This window comes from Lontra canadensis, unplaced genomic scaffold, assembly GCF_010015895.1.
Source record: "Lontra canadensis isolate GAN:19392208 unplaced genomic scaffold, GSC_riverotter_1.0 scaffold9, whole genome shotgun sequence".
NCBI lineage: Eukaryota > Metazoa > Chordata > Mammalia > Carnivora > Mustelidae > Lontra > Lontra canadensis.
The window spans coordinates 10,798,045-10,812,374 of NW_022631003.1; the positions used below are offsets into that span (position 1 = coordinate 10,798,045).

At 39.6% G+C, this 14,330-nt stretch overlaps 1 protein-coding gene across 2 annotated transcripts in view; it reads left to right on the forward strand.

The window, feature by feature from the left end:
* Nucleotides 1–14,330, forward strand: part of PTPRR (protein tyrosine phosphatase receptor type R) — a 235,446-nt gene that overhangs the window by 117,862 nt on the left and 103,254 nt on the right. For both annotated transcript variants that reach the window (XM_032854799.1, XM_032854800.1), the window contains 2 exons: nucleotides 9,177–9,290; nucleotides 12,799–12,954. In XM_032854799.1, the coding sequence (XP_032710690.1) occupies nucleotides 9,177–9,290; nucleotides 12,799–12,954 (270 nt within the window). The remainder of the gene's footprint in view (nucleotides 1–9,176; nucleotides 9,291–12,798; nucleotides 12,955–14,330) is intronic.

Here is a 14,330-nt window from a genome sequence, read left to right on the forward strand (position 1 = left end):
GAATGTGGAAATTTCTGTTGACTTGGACATGTAACAATGAGACTTGAAAATTCTGTTGAAAGCAAGTAACTTGCTATTATGTTTGTTTACTGTACCCAGGATAATATCTGTGGTTAAATCGTGATTTTCCCCGGTCTCTAAGGAACTTTGTATTAAACCTCTGTTTTCTTCTATTTCATCCATAAATATTTGTAACTTTTATAAAAATATTTTTATAAGTACAAATAGACACAATTTCACAAGGTATAGGAATGATATCATAAAAGTATAGCGTTCATGTATAATATATGGAAGCCTTATCTCCTCGAGTGAATTTGTATGTGGAAAAGTCAAGACTTACCAGCTCATGATTTTAAAAAATAGCTTATTATAAGGATGGGGGGGGTTACTCCAAATTATATAGAATTTAAAGTCTTCAAAGCAGTGTTTAAAATTTCTGAACTGTTAAATTTTAAGAGTCTTCCAAGGCAAAAGAGAGTTACTTTTTTTTCCAATAAGAATGTTATTAGGGAATATGAAAGGGAACACTAATTAAGAGGTAATACTAAAATAGAGGAGACAAATTAATGAAATGAAGAAAAAACTAGGTTATAAAAAGCTTTTTAAATTAGGATAAAGGCTTCTAATCTAAATCACTTAATTTGACTGCTTCAATATTAATATTTAATTTGTAATAGACAGAAAAAAGAAAAGGATGATGAATATAAATTCTATATCCATAAAAATATAATTTAATTTAATTCAACATCTCTTAAAAGTCTTCCGTATGATTTGGGATTTGGGTCGACTGCTCACGTAGCCATGGTTTGCAAGGGTGAGGTAGGCAGAACATGGAAGCAGACATTCTAAAATCAAGGAATCTGTCCTAAAATGTGCCATTTTAACATTAAACCTCGAATATGTATATTCTCTCCAAAAATTATATCACTTTAGAAAAGCCAAATTGTTTTGACCATTGCTTTTTCTTCTGAGCAGATTTCCTGATAGACTTTGGCTAAAACTCCATGATAGCTGAAATAATCAGTGGAAGTAAACACTGGAAATCCAATCAGGCCACTTCTTAGTGTGTTGATAGTATTACTGTTTCAGGAAATAAATAAAGAACCTTCATTTGATCAACAAGGTGGCTACTCAATTTCCCCTTGTCCTGAGTATCCAGAGAAGCAGTTCATTTAATTAATGGGGCTTCCTGCTGATATATAGCAAATCCATATCTTTAAACCAAATTTATGGAGTACCTTTTATCTGTTAGTTTTAGCTGTTTTTTGTCTGATAACTAATATGATCCTCAGAAGCCCCATGAAGGGACGCAGGTAGCATCCCATTTGGCAGATAAAGAAACTGAAGCTCAGAGAGAACTAATCATTTGACCAAGGCCCAGGATTAAATCCAAGTCTGTCTTACTCCTTGACCCATAGTCTTAACTACTATATTTTATGTTGCAGAGTTTTCTTATTTGGTATTTACTCACCTACCTGCAACTTCCAAACACACAAGCACAATTATTTTAAGTCGTGTTCAGTCTTCCTTGTAATTAGCAAACAGAGCAGGCCAGAACTTTTAAATGTGTGAGCTCATAATTCAAGAAGCTCCTACGTATTTCCCTTTTCTGCAAGGTCTTACGTTTCTAAACATGCAATTACTGTACTTTTTCTCACTCCCTACCAGTACACATTTAGCTCCTTCATGAATCCTTCCCTTGACGGGCTCATCAGTTGCTGTGGCCGCCCAGAGCTTCAGCAGAGCAAGGATGCCAGAAATTCAGAAAGCTGGTGTTTCTGTGGTTTTCAGAATGTCTCAAAACATTCCTCTGGGGGCACCTGGATGGCTCAGTGGGTTAAGCCTCTGCTTTCAGCTCAGGTCATGATCTCAGGGTCCTGAGATCGAGTCCCACATGGGTCTCTCTGCTCCGCAGGGAGCCTGTTTCCTCCTCTCTCTCTGCTTGCCTCTCTGTCCACTGTGATCTCTCTGTGTCAAATAAATAAAATCTTAAAAAAAAAAAAATTCCTCTGACCAAAACTCTAGTATTGTCATTTCATGTGTGAAAGGGGTAGCTCATCCCAGTGTAGGGTCTTAGGAAGCAAGATTAAGTCATCTGATGTGCTGTAGTAGTACAAAGGTCAAAGTTCTTGCCATCTGGAGGGGAAAAAAAAAGGCTTAGTCTATGAACCATTCTGTCTTTCTCCTTTTGTTCTCAACAAAAACTGGTCCTAGTCTTCTGCCTTTTTCTTCAGAATATACTCACTTCTTAACCCCCTAAATACTCAGTATACACTGAGAACATGCTGATTTTAGTTTATGAGTATCAACGTTTACTAACCCTTAAAACGCAAGTTAAATGATCCTTCGGAATAAATGAAAGTCTGTGGAATTGTACATCATGCACCCATATTTCTACACAGATTTTACTTGAGAGAGAGCACACATGCAGGGGGGAGGGGCAGAGGGAGACACAGACTCTCTGCTAAACAGAGAGCCCAATGAGGGGCTCAATCCTAGGACCCCAGGATCATGACCTGACCCAAAGGCAGACGTTAGACTGACTGAACCACCCAGGCAACCTGGCTGTGTACTTTTTTTTTTTTTTAAGATTTTTTATTTATTTATTTGACAGAGAGAGATGACAAGTAGGCAGAGGCAGGCAGAGTGAGAAGGAGAAGCAGGCTCCCCGCTGAGCAGAGAGCCTGATGCAGGGCTGGATCCCAGGACCCTAGGATCATGACCTGAGCCGAAGTCAGAGGCTTAACCCACTGAGCCACCCAGGCACCCCTCGGCCGTGTACTTTTAAATGAGTTTCAACAAAGATTCATTTAGCCTCCTAATTCACCGTGGACCACATTTTGAGAACTACTACTTGAAGCCCACCAAATACTCCTCATCAACAAATCCAACAGCCTTTTATTGGTCCACATTTTTCTTAATCTCCCGCAGCATCTGGCAATGTTGACAAACCACTTTTGGAACTCTACTCCTGACTTCCGTTAACACCATATTCTTGATTTTCCTCTGACCCTTCTCTGTAGATAGCCTTACTGAAACCAAGATCACCAACAAGAAAAGTTTTAGAGCCTTTTGCCTTTTTCAGGGGTCAGGGGCCGGTGGGGGAGTATATAATATTTGACTTTGTAGTGTCATGTGTTGGTGTTAAGGACACTGAAAAATAGCATCCTTCTCCCTTCCTGAGAAAAACAGAGGAAGCAGCGTGTAGAGATAAAAATGTAACTTTACTGTTGACTGGACTGCTGGAGATAAGACTTAGGAGCATGATAACAATATACTTTCATAACTGCCTCTCCCTCTTAGGCAAATTTACCCACTAGCCACAGGAATACCAACCAACTGTGGCCTCCTCGAAAGGGACAGAGCCTTTATAACTTGCTTTACCAGTTGCAAAGAGAAGACCAGATGTTATGCTCTTTATAGACAAGCAGACCCCAGAAGGAAAGCGCAGAGCCCACATGCCCCAGTGTCTCATTCCAAATGCACCAATTACACAAGCCACTTTCCCTCCCCTGGGGAAACTGTGGAGGGGAGGATTTCAGGGATATTACTGTGTTTGGACTGTCACCACAAAGAATAAAGCATCAGGGTTGGGGAATAAGTGTTTCCTCCTAATATCAGGGGAAAAAGAAAGCCATAGAAATGTGACAGTTATAGCATCAGATTAAAGTGGATAAAAATTTGTATGATACATATGGGTATATCTAATATGTACATTTATATTATATTATATTATATTATATTATATTGCTTATGTATCAGAAAAAAGCTAACACTAAAAACACCACAATTTTTATTTCAGGGTAATGGGATAAACCGTTATGGAGAATATTTACTTCTCTTTCTAATTCTTTGTATTTTCTAAACCTTCTATCATGAGTATATTTAATTTTTATCATTAGAAAGATAGACTTTAAACTCTCAAATTAGCCACAAGAAATAGACACTAATACTGATTAAGTTTGAATTCCATTTACAACCAATATAGCACACAATTCTGAAAAGTTATATTGATTTTGCCTATTAGAAGCAAGCTTCAGAAAATTGATAAGATGAGGGGCGCCTGGGTGGCTCAGTCGGTAAAGCATCTGACTCTTGGTTGCGACTCAGGTCGTGAACTCAGTGTCCTGAGATCAAGCCCTGCACTGGGCTCAGTGCTCAGCAGGGAGTCTGCTTGTCCCTCTCCCTCTGCTCCTCCCCAGCCCCCACTCTCTCTCTTCCATAAATAAATAAATAATCTTAAAAAAAAAAAAAAAGAAACTCATTTTTTTCCCTCCTGCATGGTGGAGTGGTCAAACTATCAGAGACCTATTAATTACGAATGAAATACAAATCATGTTAAATCGAATCTGTGTGGTTGTGAATGAGTAGGCATTTCAGGTGAACTGTTTAACCAAATGTAATCTTCTCAAGAGTAATGTCCTGGTTTTGTAACCCTTTCTATGCCTACCATGGAACTCAGATTCCTTCAGTAACAACACAGCCTTGCTGATGATGATTCATGAATTCCTTCATTCCACAAAAGATTTTTTCAATACCAACCATGTGCCAGGCACCCTTCTAGGTTCTGGGGATATAGCAGAGAACCAGGTCCCACACCAGGGGAGCTCATGTTTTAGCAAGGGAAGGAATAAAAGAAACAAGAGTCTATCAGGTAGTTGTAAGTGGGAAATAAGTTACAGTGATGTGATAGGGAGTGCCTGGGTGGAGAAGACCTCCCTGAGGGGCTGCATTTTAACTGGAAGGGCAAGAAGAGAAGGAACCTGCGTACAGTGATGTCAAACAGCTCTCCAGGGAACAGGCAGATGCCAATGCCATGAGGTAAAAATGAGAGCAGCTTGTTTGAGGAACTGGAGAAAGGATGGAGTGGCTTGAGGGAGGGATATGAGATGAGGCTCAGAACAAATAGGAACCAGATAATGTAGGGCCTTAGAGGCCCTAACTGACTTTAATGTGATAGAAAGTTGGGAGTATTTTTTTTTTTTTTAGGATTTTATTTATTTATTTGACAGACAGAGATCACAAGTAGGCAGAGAGGCAGGCAGGTTGGGGGGGAAGCAGGCCCGATGTGGGGCTCGATCCCAGGACCCCGGGATCATGACCAGAGCAGAAAGCAGAGGCTTTAACCCACTGAGCCATCCAGGCACCCCAGAAAGTTGGGAGTATTTTAAGAGGGAAAGAGAAGCTGAACTCTTTGGGAAAAATCTATTTAAAAATGGATACAAAAGACTGAGAGAAGTTTTGTGTCACTTCTTGTCTGAAGCAGTGAAGAGAGAACATATCTTGTCACAAAGAGTGGGCTGGCAGAACTCAGAAGGTACAAGAAGACAACAATAAAACGTACATTACAGATATCAAAACCACATTAGAAACAAAAGAAGTAGAACAGGTGCTGCTGAAGACATAGGCCCAAGAAAGTTTCAATTGAATAAAGACACGTACATGGTAAGAGAAAATAAGTACACAAAATAAAGAGGTTAGAGACAAAGACAAAGACTAGATAACTGCACAATTGTTGTCCTTGAAGATGAACCAAAAAATATATAGAAGAGAAATCATTCCAGTGTAGAATAGGAGAAAGCAGAGAATTTGGAATCTGTAGACTTCAAGGGCACAGCTTGCTGCAGGAACTATCAACCCAAAGAAATGTCCTGATGAAGTTTTTTAACTTTAAAAAAGGTAGAGACTCCTGTGAGATTTCAGACAGAAACATCAGGTTAGCTACAAGACAAGCTAACCTCAAGCCATTGTCACTTGACAATCTAACCTCTAGACAAAATGAGGAGGCTCCTTGCTAATAATGTGGAGATAGAGATCCCCGGGAGCAATGAGCACAAAATGTTAGAGATAGGGTGGATTCCTCTTAAGGCATCTCTCCAGTAAGACAGATGGCCATTTGACCTTCCCCATCCAAATGGGGCTACTGGGTGTCGTCCTGACTTACTGGGGTTGATCAGATGGCAGACCAGGCTGCATTATATCAAGACAAGTGCAACATTTGGAAACCTGCCACCTTCCCAGGCAAAGATAATCCAACTGTTCTTTAAAAATAAATTGCTAAAAGCCAATCACATACATATAATTTAAACATAATCATCGTGGCTAGATTTAATCAATTCTACTGGACTGATTTAGATCTATCGTTCATAGGCATCATTGACTTTAGCGGACAATCTGGTGACAAAAGAAAGAAGGTCTTATTACAAAACAGTATTTCTTTTTGTGGGGTTGTAGGGTTGCCAGGGGGTGCAGGTGGGGTGTTGGAGGGTGAAGGGGAGAACCTAGACTCCAGGTAAAGAGAATTGACTCAGGAATCTCTTAACAAGGGAGAGCCCAATAAATTTAAATACAGATGGAGTTTGAAATCTTTAATACGTTCCACTTTTTTCTGTGTATGTATTTGTAATGATCAAAAACACAATTGTCTTTTGGATAATAACTTTATCTGCATTATTTACTACTGTGAAATGGCTTAGGATGTACATTTGGAAAGAGCATTTGAGTCTCTTGAAATTAAAAGCGTAAATCACTGGTGTGTTAAATAATACAAATGACTAAATGGGTTTAGAATTCAGACTAAAATACATTTTGCGTTACTATATGGTAACTTTGAAGTTGTGACACTGCTGTTATGCCATGGAAATTTATATTCTATCATAGTTGTTGTGATTTCACATAATAGAATGAAAAGAAGCTGTGCATCTCCATCATCTACACAGAAGGAAGGAGAGAACATATATCCTCTAGATACAGGAATTCATATACTTTGATTTTCTCTGAAATAAAATTCTTATTTTGTCTAAGATCCTTTGCTTTTCCTCAGTTGCACTCATTTGAATGTCTGGCCCATGTTAGACCCTCACATATATATTTACTTGTTTGTACTTCATTTTAGCATCACCATTTTATGGGGAATAGTCAGAAATACATACCAACTTTTCTCAGGCAAGCAGAGAACTGAGGCAAATTGTTCCAATGTTTTGATGCAATGAACCAATGATTGCAATTTTTAAGCTAATTATTTCAAGTCCCTTCTTCACTTTAACTAGGTAGTCTACATTTCTTTTTCAAATGCACAGCTTTTGCCTTCTTAGAAAGTTGCAATTTTGAGTGATTTTTAATCTTGATTTCCCATTTCACTTCCATGTGCCATATTAATCTGAGGAACTTAGACTTTAATACTGTTTCCACAGTTACAAGCTTTGAGCTAATCATGGCCCTGGGAATTGAGTTCTCAAGTGTGTATACAACCCCCTTGACTCTCAGTTCCCAGCGTCGACTGTTGGCTCCAAATCTCGCCTGTGGGGATCAGGAGCAGTGCCTGCCTGCTCACCCTGCCTGACAAACACTACGGGTGAGCCAGGAGTCAGTGGTTCCTAATCAGCATTTGCAGGAACCGAGGAACCGATCTTTGGTCTTGCAAAAGGGGAAAAGTGTATCCCATTATCTGTAGACGGTTTCTGCTACCTTGCAGAACCAAAAGGAAGCTGTTGGACAAAAGGAAACCTCTGTTTCTCAGAACCACCAGGTGGACTGAGTTTTCCTTATCTCTTGGATTTTCCATTAAGCATCTTCCCATAGAACATAAAGCATGCTTGAAAGTTCAGTGTTTTCCTCATTATCGCATTTCCAAATCCAACTCAACCTTCAGGGTTGAGCTCAAGTCTTACTTTCGGTATTAAGTTATGTTTTTTATATTGGAAAGAACTTTAGTCTATAGATAAGTACAGAGAATAATATAGCAGACAATTATGTCCTATTTGATGGTTTTGTTTAATAAAAAAAGTATCATTGATGGTGTTGATGTAGTTTTTCTACCTACCCCCAACATAATTCTCCTTTCCCCCTCTCCAGAAGCAAGTTGTACCTGATCATTAGGCTGTTGGCTCAAATTTTTAAATGGTTGTGCCGTTTTCTGGATCTCAGCTGTTTGCAAGCAGTCCAGTTCCAGCTTCCTAACATGGCCAACCTCTATGGCCCCTGACCCAAAGCAAGCATTACAAGCTCCTAAAGTATAAAAGCAGTCTGGAGACACATCTGCCATTTTGACGGGGAACCATTTACCTCCTTGACCTCCCAACTCTCTCTGATTCCTGTAGCATTGAGCATTTGGTCCAGTTTCCAATCACTTCTTTTGTGCTAACTCTATGTATAGAAGCTGTATTGTTTTCTTAAGAAAAAAAAAATACGTTCTCAAAAGCAATTCCATTCTTCTTTTACAACAAACTGTGAAAAGATCTTCTGAGGGTTGTAGTATCACAGTAGATTATGCTTGTAAGCCAATCTCTTTATCAGAGAAGTGTCACTTAGAAGTGTGCTTTACTTCATAGAATAGATGCTATTGCAACCATCCAACAGTCATTGATAACCAACTATGGTCAAGTTAGCAAAGTAAGCATAATGAGATACAAGAAATGCATAAAGATTTGGTGTCCCCGTCTTGAGCAAAATGATTATGATGCCTTTTTGAAAATACATAGTTAACGAGTTCATGCTTTAAATGTAGTAACAGCACCCATGGCTTAAATAAAGGCTGTGTTATTAATTTTGTAACTTGACTTGTGTTTTGGGAATTTTTAAGGATTTACTTCTTTTTTCCAAAATAACCTGAAAATCAAGAGTGTGTGCCCCAACAATTGAATAACAACTGTTTACCTTAGACCAAATTATCAGTACCATGGGCTTCTTTACCAGAGTTTGAAAATGCATTTTTAGACCTTCTTCTTTTGCCTTGTCCTGGCAACGGATGACTGTATAGGGAAACCGCCAAGTCTGGCATTACAGAACTTACACAGCATGTGACTGTGTGTGAACACAAATTAAAGATGTCCTAAGGCTTGGATTACTGAAATGTAGTTGGCCGTATATCTCATTCTGTCACCTGGACTGAAACTAAAGACCAACACGCATTTCAGTGAAATTCCTTGGGAACTGATTATGCCTTTGCATTATTTATTATGACTAGACAAATTGCACCATCTTTTTCACTAACATCATTTAAAATTTCAGGTAACATGTCCCTATAACTTTATCTCCCCTGAAAATGCCATAAAACACCATGAGTGTGAATTTATCAGTCACAGAAATTGTTGCGGTCAGTCATTGGTTAGAACTGAAGGCCTTGAACGACAGATTGACTGTCATTTTGATTTCTTTGTCTTTTCTTTATTTTTCAGACACTGCAAATGGACGTAAGCAGGCTGAATATAACCTTGCTTCGGATATTCCGCCAAGGAGTGGCCGCAGCTCTAGGAATCTTACCCCAGCAAGTGCACATCAACCGCCTCGTTGTAAGACGCCAACATTTTGCATTCCCAGAGTACAAACTTTGATTTTTATTGTAGGCTTCCATAATAAAGAATGCCCGTGCTATTGTTCTATGGCCCATGAGCCAAATTTGGCATGCCACCTTTTTATACAAGGAAAGTTTTATTGGAACAAGCCCCACCCATTTTTTCCCAGATTGTCTATGGCTGCTTTCCTGCTGCAATGGTAGAGTTGAGTAGTTGCAACAGATTTTTGGCTAAATTGAAAGCTATACTATTTGCTAGCTGGCCCTTCCCAGAAAAAGTTTGTCAACCCTCTCATAGTTCAAGGCTAGCTCTACCTTGATAGGTGTGACTAGAGGAGCTGAAAATACTTGTCTCACAAACCCAACGGTACTCCCAAAATACTCTCCCTAAGAGTGAAATCTTCTACATCAGTGAAGACACTGTCTCCAGACAGTAACTATTAAAACCCTTCAAGTGTGTCAGCATGACAAATTTATTGGCAAATAGAGTAAAGAAGAACCAAATCTTAAGGACAGCACCCCAAATGGAATGCAAGAATAGATAATGCCGGGGCTCCTGGGTGGCTTAGTCGGTTAAGCGCCTGCCTTTGGCTCAGGTCATGATCCCAGGGTTCTGGGTCGATTCCCACATTGTGGGGAGGTCCCCGCTCAGCGGGGAGCCTGCTTCTCCCTCCGCCTCTGCCTCTCTCTCTCTGTCTCTTATGAATAAAATTTAAAAAAGAAAATCTAAAAAAAAAAACAAAACCCTAGAATAAAAAAGAATAATGCTGAAAAATCAAGAGAACACTTAGACTGAGTATCTGGAGTGGGGACGAGGTGAAACGGAAGACTTCTGTAGAAAGCCCACTTCAGACCTACCTGCCAACCCTTCACATCACTTCCTTCCTCTTCCCTCTGTGTTTGGGACCTTTGATGTCGCCCAACTGCCTGCTCCCACCAGCACGTGAAGGCGGGTGTGAGCAAAGGGCAAAGATTGGCAAATCCAAATCATAGGATTTTCTTTTTGTAAACAGCTGATTACCCAAGGTTCCTCTGAGAAGGGACTCCAGGACCATCTTACTTACCTCTTACTGTATCTTCTCCTTGCTGTCAGTTCTGACGCTCCTGCCTGAGCTCATCTTTTTCTTCCCATCAGTATCTGCACTTTGAGCTACAGAGAAGAATTTCCTTTTTATTTTGGTTTAGAGCTTTTGTCTCTCTTCGTTTTTTCTGTGTGTGGAGAGTGAGTTGTTGCAGGTCCCATAATAACTTCTCTTTGTGAGCCAGCTATTTCTTCGGACTAAATAAGCTGAAAAAAAAAAAATCCATCAAAGTTTTTAATGCAATACGATTGAAGAGGAAATGTGATATTGCCCAATATCCTGAAAGAGTTAAGTTGGTTATTTCTATCCAGGGCATAGCTGGCTCAAGTGAGAAGACGGAGGTATTAGAGATGTCTGAGAGCCAGACCTAAACTGTGTGTGTGTGTGTGTGTGTGTGTGTGTGTTAGATATCTTAAGTATACTTTGAAGTGTATAGATTTAAGGAGCATAATGGCTCTTTGCAGGGATAAGAGATTGGCCACACCCAAGGAAGTACCTGCTCATCCTCAGAGAATGTTAGTGGCATTTATATGTATCTGTTTCCAAGAGCAATTATTATAATGCGGGGAGCTACGATGAAGCCAAGGGCAGTGGAGCTTGGTGATTCAGAGCAGTGCTTCGGAGGCACAGACAGAACTGTACTCCATTTCCGGCTTGGCCATATCCCAGTTCTGTGACCTTGGGCAAGCCACTTCCGTTTCTTCTTTTACAAATTGGAGATAACCGTAATACCTATACCCGGAGGTGTTTTGAGCATTAAATAAGATAACAGATTTACCATGCTCAGGAGTGTGTCAGGCACAAAACAAGTGATCTGTTCCTACCGTTGCTGTTACTAGGTCAGAAACTAAATTATTATAAACATGTTTTACACCAACATTATGCTATGTTTAGTCCTTGTCTGATGTCCCCTGCAAACACTAAAGTTGTTTTTAACTTAAAATTTTTTAAAGATTTTATTTATTTATTTGTCAGAGAGTGAGAGAGAGTGAGCTCAAGCAGAGGGAGCAGCAGCCAGAGGGAGAAACTAACTTGCCCCTGAGCAGGGAGCCTGATGTGGGACTCCAGGACCCCAAGATCATGACCTGAGCCGAAGGCAGATGCTTGACCAACTGAGCTACCAAGGTGTCCCCGGAAATGTTTTTTCTGGATTGCTAGTATACTGATATTGCATTTTATTTATCTATTTTTTAATTTAATTAATTTATTTATTATTTGATGGAGTTCACACATAGGCAGAGAGGCAGGCAGAGAGAGAGGAGGAAGCAGGCTCCCTGCTGAGCAGAGAGCCCGATGCGGGGCTCGATCCTGAGATCATGACCTGAGCTGAAGGCAGAGGCTTTAACCCACTGAGCCACCTAGGTGCCCCCGATACCGCATTTTAGTGTAAGTGCTACCAAAGCGAGCACGATACTTCATTTTTATACCCGGCTGAACTGATAAGATGCATTGAAAGAACATTTTCTAGCACAAGAGAACTCTACGTATCAAAAAGAAAAGACCAGCAACAATTCCCTCTAGAAAGGCACTATCTAAATTGTAAAGGAGAATCTGTCAGTGACAGTATCATTTTTGTTTAGTGTTTGGTTTTGTGTGTGTATGTGACATATCAGCCATTTATGGTAAGAAATCCTCTGTTTCCATTTCAGGTAATGAGGTAATACTAAGAAGAAAGTATCAGGATATTACTGCACAGCATATGCATTTCTACCAAGGATAGATTTTTTTTTTTTTAAGATTTTATTTATTTGAGAGAGGGAGAGTGGAGAAGGAGAGTAAAAGGGAACTGAGCAGTGAACCTGATGTGGGACTCGATCCCAGGACCCTGAGATCATGACCTGAGCCAAAAGCAGATGCTTTAACCCACTGAGCCACCCAAGTGTCCCCCAAGGATAGATTTTAAAAGTATAATATATTTGAAGTGAGGGACAGGATCAGGGAAGCAACTTCAAAGCTCATCTAGCATCAGCTTTCTTAGTTAACCCAGCCCTCACATTGATTACAGGTTATAAGGAAAATATATGGAGTCATGAGGGCTAATAATTACACGGTTACATCAGGTTTTATTTAATTCATTTGCTTTTTTTTTTTTTTAATTCATTTGTTTTTTAAACACTTCTTTAAACACAATTGCTCTGGGAACGTCTGAATGCTGTTTTTCAAAAATTACAATATGGAGTGGCAATTAAACCAGCTTCCAGGGAAATACAAAGTTACAAATCTTGAAAGAAAGTCATTGGAAGATTCCAGGCTTCAGGCTGATAATATTAAGTGTGCCAGATAACTAGCAAACCTGATCTCCAAGATGCCTTTGGAACTTTTAGGCTTCTAATTTTCTTTAATGATTCTAGAGAAAAGGTGAAAATATTTCCCAAAGCTGTTTAAAATGTCTATTAACCTATACAAATAATCTGCTTTTACTAGGAAAAGAAGAACAGTGTTGAACTATTTGTGTCTCCTGTAAACCGAAAAGGAGGGACTTCAGATGCTCTGCCGTCTGAGGAAGTGCTGCGTTCACTTAATATAAATGTTTTACATCAAAGTTTATCCCAATTTGGAATTATAGGAGTCTCCCCTGAGGTATGTTATTCATGGGATATTTCATTTAGAAACATGCACAGTTCGTGTGACAGGGTAACTCGATCCCAGGAGGCGTCGAAATGAAAACTGTTTATGGTGTATTATTTGATAATAAAAATCTCCCTAAGGGTCAGAATTCTCTGACCCTCATACTTAATATGTTTATTCCTTAAGGGAATTTATTTTCACATCAAAGTTCCATTCTGAGACACTTTCTTCTCTAAATCTTTGTGTTCTTATAACTTATTTCGACTTACCCAGTAAATTATACCAAAGAGAAACCAATTGGATATATTTGTCAGGTGATTGCTTGAAACTGTAGGATCAAAGAAAAACCACCCTGCTTTCTTCCTTAACAGGTGTACTCCTCACTGCCTTCATGGTCAAAGTGGTTACCAGATACTCACCTTTGTCCACAACTTTGGAATTAATTGGAAATGCATTTTTGTTTGTTTGCTTTGGTTTGTTTCCCAAGGAACCCTGTTTTAAGAACTGTGGATAGAGTCTTCATAGTGTTTTCTAAATTTGACATTTTTTTAAAAAGATTTTATTTATTTATTTGACAGACAGAGATCACAAGTAGGCAGAGAGGCAGGCAGAGAAAGAGGGAAGCAGGCTCTCTGCTGAGCAGAGAGCCTGATGTGGAGCTCGATCCCAGGACCCTAGGATCATGACCCGAGCTGAAGGCAGAGGCCTCAACCCACTGAGCCACCCAGGCGCCCCATAAATTTGACATTTTTTAAATTGCCCCCATCGTCTCTGCCATCCTCACTTCTGAATAAATTCAGTACCCCCCCTTTTTTTTTTTACTATTTCTGCTTCGTCGCACTGTAACAAACTCACTAGAATGATCACCTAAATATATGTAATTAAATCCACGAAATCATAGAATCAGACTTGAGGGAATGTACGTGAACATTTTATAGATGCAGAAAGTAAGGCCTGTTGAAGTAAAGTGACTTCATCAAAGTGACAAGCAAGCGGAGTATAAAACAACATCTGACATCTAGACATCTTGATTCCTAGTCTCTTCACCTTTGCAGGAAAGCACAATGCCTCTCATCTCAGCAAATATCACAGGTGTGGTGCAGAAAGCTTTGATACCAGACTGAATTTGAGTCCCAAAGCCAGCCACTAGGATGCGTGTGACCTTGGGCAGGTGATTTAATCTCTGTGAGATTAAATCTGTCTTTGCCTAATATTGGCCTCTCGGAGCCTCAGTCTCTTCCTTTCCAAAATGGATCAATTAAAAAACAAAAGGTATAGTTTTTATCTCATAGACTAGAAATATGAATTAAATTTTAGAAATACATATGGAAGTCCTCACCTAGAGTAGGCACCAAATATAATTTGAACGCAGGACAGTTTTTTTTCAG